At 36.9% G+C, this 11,250-nt stretch overlaps 1 protein-coding gene across 2 annotated transcripts; it reads left to right on the top strand.

Annotated features, from left to right (window-relative positions):
- Positions 1-6,333: 6,333 nt before the first annotated feature.
- LOC127091107 (low-temperature-induced 65 kDa protein) lies at positions 6,334-9,791 on the top strand. Of its 2 annotated transcripts, none has more exons than XM_051029656.1 (6): positions 6,334-6,513; positions 6,592-6,843; positions 7,185-7,436; positions 7,525-8,478; positions 8,596-9,366; positions 9,461-9,791. In XM_051029656.1, the coding sequence occupies exons 1-6, from the start codon at positions 6,444-6,446 to the stop codon at positions 9,538-9,540; spliced, it is 2,379 nt and encodes a 792-aa protein (XP_050885613.1). In that variant the 5' UTR covers positions 6,334-6,443; the 3' UTR covers positions 9,541-9,791. The 2 variants fall into 2 exon arrangements, with proteins under 2 accessions (XP_050885613.1, XP_050885611.1); XM_051029654.1 differs by having other exon boundaries at positions 7,095-7,436.
- The last annotated feature ends 1,459 nt before the right edge of the window (positions 9,792-11,250 follow it).

Raw genomic sequence — 11,250 nt, 5'->3', positions numbered from 1 at the left:
GGAAAACCAAACGCCACCCCAAAGTCAGCAATTGGCAAAGGAGGAAACTTTGGTGGATGACAATTGAAAGCAAGGTCATAGCGCGCCTCTGGTGAAAGATTGGAAGGCAATGACAGTTTTTTAAACTTCTCTGTCAATTTGCGTTTTAATTCAGCCGCTGCTTCACATATGGTTCGACTAAGATCATCAGGTCTATACGCAGTTTCAAAATATTTTTGAAATTTCTGTATTTCCTTAATATGTCGTTGAATACCTTTTTTGGTCCGATCCTGCACAAAAGCGAAAGCATTTGTCAAATGTGTAGCAAAAGCAGCTACGTCGAAAAATTTGTTGGAATAATAATCCTTCCACCATTCATCAAACTCAGAAGTGCATAAGAATGATGGTCGAAAAATAACTGGTCGAATGTCGAGAGAAGCATCAGCTAGTTTCTTCGACAGCTCTTTGCCTTCGTCTTCAGTGTGAAGGGAGTTGTAAAAAATGATGGACCCCTTTTTGGGGAGTATAGGTTGAGGTTTGATTTGGATTAGACCAAACTGTCTGGAAACAAGGTTGGGTTGATAAACTATCAAAGCAATCTGATTTTTTGTGGTGTTACGATAAGAAAAAAGGAGCCTAGGGGTTAAGAATGATTCCCAAACATTCAGAAATGTATTTTCATCCTTTTGCATCTCCAGAGGCAGTTGTTGGGTAAACCACTTAGGTCCAATCTTTCTATCAGCAAAAGGTGTCATGGTCGAAGTAAATTGATACCTTTTAGCAAACATCATAACATAGCCTTTAAAAGCTTGTCGAAGGCTGATTCCTTCATCAGTTGGCGTTAATAGCACTAATCTTGGCCATTCGACAGTCCTATTGTTTACTTCTTCTTCATCTATTTCTGGTGCTACAGGAAGACTAGCTTCAAATGTGGCATTGAGCCATAGTTGCAAGAGCCAAAAAGGTCCTGATAAGTTGATTTTCCCTTGGGTTTTGGTGTTCTTTAAGAAATGTACACTCTCACTCAGAGATTCATAGAGATTCGCCAGAATCATGTCGCTCAAGCATAGTTTCGTGCCTGCATGAAGCTGATTGGCTATGGTGATAAATCTCTTGGCAACTTGAAGAGAGCGAGAGCAGAACACATATTTGGATAGCCACAGTGTTAGAAAAGCTATATGTTCGACATCTAAAACTTCAGCAGTACTCTTATCGTGATAATAGGACATGAATAAGGAGTAGGGTGCAAGGCTAGTCTCGAAAGCAATGGTATCTTCACTTAAGACAGTAGGGTCGAAATCTATACCATTGGGGTGAAGACCAACAATGGCTGCTGCGTCGAAAAGGGTAGGCGTAACCATCCCACAAGGAAGGTGGAAGGTGTTGTAAGTACTATCCCAAAAGTAGAGAGAAGCCAAAAGCATATTTGGGCAAATATTGGGTCCTACTCTCGACAACTGGATAAGGTCGAAAATGCCTACTTCTTTCCAAAAAGACCCTTTAACTTTTTCGATTTTATCTAACCAAGATATGTAGTCAGAAGGATCTTTCGACCATGGACAGGTTCTAAATATCCTGGGAAAATTCAAATAGGTTAAGTCCAACTCTCCAATATCCGTCGAACTCGATGAATCTATTTGTTCTACAACTTTCTCTTTAGGCTGAGGTTTTCTTCCAGCGCCTATGGGTTTTGTGTGAAAGTAAGAGGGAAAAAACTCTCTTAAACGCTCTGGTTTAATCTCTGGGTTTGGAAGGGGACCTAACATAGCGTGATAATTTCCAGAAATAAGAACAGGGATTAGTACCTGAGATTTATAAATGCAGTCTTTTTCCTTTTCGTTTGGAGGTTCCGGAACATACTGTTGATTTCCAATGGTCATTGGCCCTTTTAAATCATGCACGGGAGGAAAAGATGAGTCTTGTTTCTTCTTGGAGTGTTTACTGCTTGAGGGTTTTTGAGGCGCCATTGCTGGAAAAAACTGAAGAAGATTTCTCAGGAAATGTGAAAAGCTTGAGGAATGGGTATGAAAAAAGGAAATCTGAAACGTAAAAGGGTTCAAAGAAAAGGTTTATGGGTATTTATAGGAAGGAGATGTTGAAACGTTTTAGATGGTAATGGTGTTTAGTGGGACACGTGGCCATTTCTGATGGAAATGATAAAGAGGTGGAAGTTGAAAAGAAATCATGACGTGAGGAAATGATGGAAGTAGGCTGTGAACGTGGGCTAGACGTGACATTGTGGAGAAAGTGTAATGATGAATCTGCATTGGAAATTGGGATTATCAAACTTGCATTTAATGAAGTTTAAATGACATGGCATCAAAGCACTGATTGACAACAAATGACTGTTTCTCCAGAACAACAGTCGAAACGTCTTTGCTGGGGGGCAATTTGTATACGTGCGTTTTCGACGCCATGAGATTTGGTGTAAGAAATGATGTTTTCGACAAATGATGACATGGGTTGGAACGATTTGATTAATAAGTATGGTTGCGACACTTCGACAAAATGGAAGTTTTGATATTTCGACAAAGATGTTTGCACCTAGGAAAAGCACTTTTGACAGATAGGGAGAACATTGCAGTATGTTGATAATTCGACAAAAATCCTGAAGGAAGACGTCGTTTCGACTTAACATATAAATTTGAATTTAAAAAGTTGTGACGTTTGGCAGAAGACGCGTGGAAGCATCTGGCGAAAGGAGGAAAGCCATGTGTCGTAGTTTTAGGATTTAGTCGTTAATGACAGTTATGTTATTTATGTATATATAGGGTAGTTATTATCTAAAAAAGGGTGTGAAAAATTACTTATACAAAATTCCTGAAAATACTCAAAGTACCCATGTGAGAGAAAAGAGTCATATTTGGAAAATGTATGTGTAAACAAACACCAATTCTTTCAAAGTTTATTTTATAAAGTTCAAAGTTCTTTACAAATTCCTTTTATGTTTTCCAGTCATTTATCTTTCTGCACTTTCTACTTTTCGACACTTTACATTTCATCAGTTATTTTCCGCCATTTACTTTATCTTGTTAAATTTACATCCACTTAACATTGTAATCAACACATTTCGACGTAAAACACTTAGAGAACAGAACTGAAAGATATGGAAGTGATTTTAGACATCTTCAAGACCATCTAGATTTGCACATGTCCTAGGATTTGTGTGGTTGATCCTGCAAGTAACCCAACTCTACAAGTTTTGGTAAACCAGAGGTTGTTCGCCAAAATTCACAGCAAACACATAGATGAACTTAAGGAATGGGATTGGACTGAAAATGTCAAGAAGGATTAAGTGAGAATATTATCTGAAGAACCAACAAGTCAAGTCGAAAGCAAAGTTTGACAAGAAGAAGTCAGAGGTCAAGCAAGCACAACCAGAACTCAAAGGACAAGATGCATGCCTGCAAGGTTGCAAAAATGTGTGATTACGTGAGATGATATGATCAATGATGAAGGTGAGCTAGTACATTATGTTTTCTATGCAGATATCGAACCAGTCAATGTACCCAAAGCATTGAAGGATTTGAAGTGGATGAAAGCAATGAATGAGGAACTAGAGCCCATCGAAGGCAACAACACTAAGTTACTTGTTGAATTGCCCAAAGCAAGAAGGAAATCAATGTGAAATGGGTATAAAAGATGAAGTTAATTCCCAGAGGTGAAGTAAATCAACATAAGGCAAGACTTATGGCGAAAGGATTTCTTCAGAAGGAATGAATCGACTTCGATGAAGTTTTTGCACCTATGGGTAGAATCGAAGCGATCAGGTTGATTGTTGGTCTAGCAAACATGAACAACTGACATATATGTCAGATGGAAGTGAAATGTGCATTTCTGAATGATCCCTTAGATAAAGAAGTGTATGTTGCACAACCAATTAGGCTTGTGAAACATGGCGAAAAAAGCAAGGTATGAGGCTGCATAAAGCCCTGTATGGACTTAAGCAAGCTCCAAAAGCTTGGAATAAGAAGATATAAAGTTTCCTAAGGGAGAAGGAATTTGTGAAGTGCACAACTGAGCATGGAGTATATGTAATAAGAATCAATAGTGAGTTGCTTATGCTACGTCTCTATGTCGATGATCTGTTGATAGCAAGAAGGTGCAAGAAGGAGATTAAAATTTTTAAACATGACCTAAGTGAGGAGTTTGAAATGTCAGACTTTGGAAATGTCTCATATTTCCTTGGCATTGAATTCTACAAGAGTAGCAAAGACTTGATGATGCACTAAAGAAGATATACAAGAGAAATCCTTAAGAGGATTGCAACCCAACTTCGACTCCAATTGAGCCCAGATTGCAACCGTCGAAAGACATAGATGAAGATGATATCAATCTAACGTAGTACAGAAGACTCATTGGATCACTTCGATACATTTGTCACACAAGACCTGATCTAGCATATTATGTAGTTATGTTGAGCAGATTCATGCAGAAGTCAAATGTACCACACCTAGCAACGACGAAGAGGATACTAAGATATCTGAAAGGAATAGATATGCAAGCTAGTGGGATACACCTACTCAAGTTGGTGTAGTGATGCTAAGGATAGAAAATCCACAGCTGGTTATATGTTTATGCTAGGTGGTGCACCAGTTGCTTGGAGTTCGAGAAAAGAACCAGTAGTAGCAATGTCGTCGTGTGAAGCAGAGTACATATGTGCTTCTCTTTGTGCATGTCAAGCAACTTGGATGGTGAATTTGGTCAAAGAGATTACAGGGAAGAATCATGAAGTGATTACCATGAAGATCGACATCATGTTTGCTATCAATCTGGAAAAGAATCTGATAACGCATCGACGAAGCACGCACATCAAAATGAGGTTCCACTATCTTCGAGAGCAAGTAGCAGAAGTGAAGCAGAACTTGGAACACTGCAGAACTGAGTATCAGATTGCAGATATCATGACAAAAGGAGTGCAGGTCGAAGTGCTTAAGAAGTTAAGGTTTATGATGATGTAAATAGCTTAGACATAATGAATTAGGTGGTGTGTTGAAAATGTACTTCATGGTGTCGAAGCATGTTGTTGTCGAAACACCTAGGTGTCTAAGTGTCTAGGTGTCGAAGTGTTGAAGAGTTAACCTCAATATGAACTTTTGCTTAAGCCCAATTTTGCAGTGTTAGCATAATTAGGTATTCACACTTTGCTTGAGGAGAAAGCAAACCCAAAATCTATAAATAGGGAGTAACCCATATCATTGTAAAATAATACATATTTGCAGTTGCAAAGAATAAAATTCTCAGTTTGAGAGCAGAGAGTTACTCTGTAAAATTTCTTTTTCTTCTTCCTTATTCGAAAATCCTAATCTCTCTTTCTTCCCCAATTTAATTTTTCTTTCTTTTCATTACTATTGTGCACCAAAATCTTGGAACCAAAGTTGGTTGATTCACTCGACTGAAGAGTGAATAACAAAATGAATAATCAACCAGAAAGATTGATTCTTGTTCATCAAGATTCGATTTGAAATTTTCTATAGATTTTGGTGAATTTCTTGAAGGAAAATTGGTAAATTTCCAACATTAAAAACTAATACAAAACAACGTAGCTAACCAACTAATAAAAAAACAAAATTTACAACCCTGTTATCGGTTACACCAAACTTATAACCGGTTACAGGAAGCTACTAACTTTTAAAAACACAAAACTGCATAGTAGTTATCGATTACACTAAATTTATAACCAGTTACAGTTATCGTAAACTTTTATAAGATACTAAACTATGATAAAGGAGTAGTAATCGGTTCCTCAGAATTGGAATCAATTACACCAACTCAAATATCTTCATTTTTTCAACAAATATTTCTATAGGGCAAATTGCATCATAGTGTTATTTATCTCTGCCTTTAGTTTGCTTGTAAGTTGGTTTTAAATTTGTAATTGTTAAATCTTTATTCACTAGTTTAATTGTCATTTTTATTTTTATGTTTCACATTTTCTTAGATCTACTCAACAGTCCCTATAGTTTACTTGTAAAATAATCCAGCAAGGTTGGACCCTCCTAAATTAGGAGGGAGTCTTGAAAAGTAACCATTCTAACAGCCACATTATTTGGAAAGTGACATAAAGAACAGTCCATTTCATCTTGTAATGTCGACAGACACTCCTAATTATCATTTTCTAAATATCCTATTTAATGTCGACGTAACATACCTCTTTAAAAAATGACACAGTACCACTATTGATTTCATGTCGACACTTGTACGGTTTCATTTTCATCCATACTCGTCTCTTACCCCTTTTCACACACGGAGCAGTTTTATCCTCTTACAAAAAACCACCAATTACATCACTCCACGTGTACAAATATACTCAACAACTGTCAAATGTCGGTTACGTGACACGTGTCTCCAAAATCAGTTTCATTTTGTTGGTTTTTTTTTCTCTATAAAAAGGAAGCTTATTGTTCTTTCTATTATAGTACTTTCTTTTCTTGTGTTTGTCACTACAGTACAACCAATCAATCATGGATTCAAGAGTAGTTCAAAGTAAAGTGGTTGAGAACAAGGATGAACAAAACCTTGATTCACAACAAGGTAAGAAGATTATATGATATATTCAGAATATCTGAAACAATTATATATTTTGTTTATGTTTCATATTTTTGGATGCAGTGACACATGATGCAGAAGAGCACAATTCTATTGAGCCTGAGAAGAAATCTGTTATGAGTAGGGTGAAGGCGAAGGCTAGGAAAATTAAGAACAGTATAACGGGGCATGGTCAACAAGCACCTGATCAAACCAGTGGACATAACACTGAAATTCAGCATACTCCTGAGGATGATGAAGAAGATGATGATGATGATGGTGACTTGGATGAGGGTAAAGAAAATGTTCAAGAGCCACTACGCCATCATGCACCAAGTATGTTCTTCTATACATTCTTTGCAATTAGAATATGTTAGACTATGAATCACTGACACATGACACAACACTGACACGTTTAGACTCGCGGGTATTAATTTGAGAAAATAGAAATGATTACATGTGTCTGTGGTGTGTCAGACATGGGTTTTAGATACTTATTTTAAATAAGAATCTACAAATTTTTGTTACTATATCAATATCAAAATGATTCTGAAACTTTTTGATTATGTGTTTGGATGTTGCACTAGATTATGGTAGTAGAGATGTTAAAAGTGCTACACCTACAACTGAATATGAGAAAGTTGAAAATTTAAGAAATTTGGTATTTGGTTTGGAAGGTTCAAAAGTTGTAGGAGAAGAACCTCATCATGATCCATTCACTGAAGGTGTTTCTTCAAACACTGAAACCAATCAAAGCATAGCCACTGACAAGGCCAAAACATTTGATCTGGAAGATAAGCCAGACCAATTCAAGACCGATTTCGAGAGGCCTATAGTTTCGAAGGAAGATTCTCAAGAACAAGGAAGTGGAACTGATGCATATGATCTTCCCAATTATAAAACCAGAGACACTGATCCAAATCTTGAAGGTGAGAAAAAAGTTCTACAAGCTTTCGTTTCAATATTAATATCAATAGAATTCTGAAACTTTTTTTTATATGTTTGGATGTTGTACAGTTTATGATAGTGAAGATGTTAAAAGTGCTACACCTAAATTTGAATCTGAGCAAGTTGAGAATTTAGGAAATTCAGGATTTGATTTTGAAGGTGCAAAAGTTAAGGGAGAAGAAACTCGCCGCGATTCACTAGATGAAGATGTTTCTTCAACAACCACTGAAACCAATCAAAACATAGCCAAACCATTTTCTGTGGAAGATAAGCCAGATCAATTCAAGGCCAATTTGGCGAGGCTAGGATTTTCGAAAGACGATTTTGAAGACCGAGTAAATAGAACTGGGGCATATTCTCCTCTCAAGCATCAAACCGATGACACTTATCTAAGTGAAGATGTTAAAAATGCTACACCTCCACCTGAATACAAGCAAGATGAAAATTTCGGAAATTCAGGAACTGGTTTTGAAGGTGCAAAAGTTAAGGGAGAAGAACCTCGTCACGATTCACTATTTGAAGGTGTTTCTTCAACAACCACTGAAACCAATCAAAACATAGCCAAACCATCTGCTGTAGAAGATAAGCCAGAGGAATTCAAGGCCGATTTGGAGAGGCCGGGACTTTCAGAAGATTTTGAAGAACAAGGAAGTAGAATTGAGGCATATACTCTTCCCAAGTATCAAACCAGTGACACTTATCCAAGTGAAGAAAGTGAATCAAAAAACATTAAACCACTTGAGGAATCTCTTGAGAGATTGAATGTGCACGATGATGAGCCAAAAATCCAGCCACCTGTTGCTGACACTGAATACCCTCCTTCTGCTGGAAGCCATGATCAGTTTGTGCCACACTTCTCTGATGCGACAAAAACTAAGAATGAATATCCTCAGGAAACAGTATCGACAGATATCAATAGAAACCAGGAATTTTCGGAGGAAGATTCTCAAGATCAAGGAAATAGAACTGAGGCATATACTCTTCCTGGTTACCAAACCCGAGACACTGATCCAAGTGGTGCTAGTAAGTACTAAGTAGGCCGATTCAACAAAATTTCAGAGCTCGGTTTTTGGTTTCGCTATAGACACTGCATTATGTATCAATATATTAGTCGTGTACTAATTTTGTGTTTGTTTACAGGAAGTGATGAAATAAAAGACTTTACACCACTTGAGGAATCTCTAGAGAGATTGAATGTGCATGATGATGAGCCAAAATATATCACGGAACAAAAAATCCAGCCATCTGTTGCTGACACTGATTATCCTGCTTCTGCTGGAAGCCATGATACTCCTCAGTCTGTGCCGCACTTCTTTGATGCATCAAAAAGTCATAATGAATTTTCCCAAGAAACAGTATCCAAAAATATCAATAAAAACCATGAAATCCCCTCCGAAACAGAAGGAACTTTTAACACCGTCGCCAACACTGCTGAGAATCAACCAGGTTATGAAGAATCAGTGGAGACAGAACCAAAAACCAACAAAAGTTACGCAGATGAAAATGAATTCTCTTCTGCAACAACAGCTGATAAAACTCTCCCTCGTGAAAACGATGAAGTTTATGACCTCGGTAATGATGGAACTAGCACTGGTACTGGTAGTAATACTAATGATGGAACTGAAACAAAAACTGGGGACAAAGGGGCTGCTGTGAGGGACTATTTCAATGAGAAGTCAAGGCCTGGTGAAGAAGATAAGGCACTTGCTGAGGTGATATCAGAAGCTTTACATAAAGGGAAAGACGAGCCGTTGAAAAGTGAGGATGGAAAATTTGATAGTGAGGCTGAGAAGCCAGAGAAAGTGCTTGAAGAAAGCAATGTGGCTAGTCCAGGAAAAGGTATGGTTGACAGGGTTAAGGGTGTTGTTGGATCATGGTTTGCCAAATCTGAAGAGAGTCCATCACCACAGGGTAATTCCTTTTCTACTACATTTTGCATAATGCTGTGTGATATGTATATTATATATATGATTATATGGTTCTGATTTTGATGGTTTTGTTATAGGTGCAGGAATCGGTAAGGATTCTGTTGCAGAAGTGAAACATGATGGCAAAGTTGTGGATGAAGGAAGGGTTCAGGAGTGATCCAATTGATTGAAGAACAAGTTACCAGAATAAATTTCTTTATAAATTTGTGAAGTGATTCTGTTTTCTGTAATTAGATAGTTGTTCATTGTTCTATATACATAGTTAAAAGTTTGTATGAGTGTGGAAATTACTATATGCTGTTTTTGTCAGGGTGTGGTTATAAGATAAAGTATTTATATATGAGTGTACTATGTCTTTTTAAAAAGATATTTAATAATGAAATTCAATACTAGTATTTGTCATGGTGATATTTTTGTGTTTCATATATACTAGCCAAATACCCATGTTATCGCGTGGGTTTGTTATACATATAATTAATTATGCTAAGTGTTATTAAAATTAGATATTTTTTAAAATAAAGTGACCGTGGTTGTTGCAAGATTAATTTTTACATATTGGGAATCAAAATTATTATTCTTGAAGTGATGTGAAGGATGTTAAGAGTCTATCACTTAAGTTAGTGAATGGATTTATTTTTCTTTCTCTGTTAGGTATTAAATGAATCACATGTTGCTATAACGGTTCGAAATGAGCAATGAGTTTGCTATTTCGCTATTATCTTTAGAGCGTCGCACCTATCAGGGCCGATTTTATGCATGTGCTTTATAGAATGTCAGGGGGTTCTGGTACTCCATCTCTTTCTATGAATACATAATTTTTTTTATTGAAACTCAGGTTGCCTTTCAACGAGTTTGAGGATGGGTTGTTTAGGCGCTTGAAGATTTCCCCATTCTCAAGTAAACTTGATAGTTTGAGCATTTGTTTAAGTCTACCAGTACCGGTGTGAATACAAGAATTGGATCTCTTTATTAAATTTTGTACTGTATCACGCATCTCGAAGGATTTCCTCCGTAAATAGGGGTTAATTTCACTGCGCCAAACATCCAAGATGTTTGACATTTATACTTAAAGTTGGAAGAATTTTAAGTAACTTTTCCTTCTGGTTAGGGGTGACAATGAGTCAGGTTGAGCGGATTCCGGTCAAAATGTGTCATCCAGCCCAAACTACAATTAAGTTATTAAGGCCCATTTCTGTCCAATTTCTGAAGGAAATTTCTTAGCTCATCCTATGGGGTGGAAAAACACCCTATGGAAAATAAAAAATTTCCCTCAAATTTCAAAGATGCATCTCCGGATTCAACTCATGCACACACAACTCGTTCGTTTTTATCAAAGTGTTCATGGATTTGGATCGACCCGCGAACACACCGTTGCAAACAGAATCAACCCATAAATTATTCGAACTCAGGTATTTATGAGTATACACAAGCCAACCCGTACATTTTTGGTTCAGGTAGAGAATTTATCCTACCACCCTCGTATTTGACCTGACACCCCCATATTTGTTATGCAATGACCATAACAACTTGTTGCATGCATTAATACTTTTTTATTCAAATGCACTCCAATTTGTTGATTGATGCCATGTATGCCCTAAAATCGTGAACCTCCATTCTTTGTAAACTCCATTGCATCCCGCTCTCATCTCAAAGTTGGGGTTAAAGTGTTGTTCCAGATTTGTCGTGCCATGGCTTATCAAAAATCATCCCTAAAAACTAAAAAATGAGAGCACCTATTGTGCTATTCACAACTTACTTAAAAACAACAAAAATGCACTAAAATTAACCTAATAAATTAATGAATAAAATGATAAAATCAAGTGTTAAAGGCTATAATACCTCAAAGTGAGTTATCAAGAATCTATGA

The sequence above is a fragment of the Lathyrus oleraceus genome, chromosome 6 (assembly GCF_024323335.1).
Source record: "Lathyrus oleraceus cultivar Zhongwan6 chromosome 6, CAAS_Psat_ZW6_1.0, whole genome shotgun sequence".
In the NCBI taxonomy this organism is placed as follows: Eukaryota; Viridiplantae; Streptophyta; class Magnoliopsida; order Fabales; family Fabaceae; genus Lathyrus; species Lathyrus oleraceus.
Note: the sequence above shows the minus strand (reverse complement) of the source record. Positions and strands in the feature narration are given on the sequence as shown.

Coding starts and splice junctions, on each gene's coding strand:
- LOC127091107 (XM_051029654.1), top strand. CDS start 6,444: ATGGATTCAAGAGTAGTTCAAAGTAAAGTGGTTGAGAACAAGGATGAA. Junction 6,514..6,591: donor AAACCTTGATTCACAACAAG/GTAAGAAGATTA, acceptor TTTTGGATGCAG/TGACACATGATGCAGAAGAG. Junction 8,479..8,595: donor CACTGATCCAAGTGGTGCTA/GTAAGTACTAAG, acceptor GTTTGTTTACAG/GAAGTGATGAAATAAAAGAC.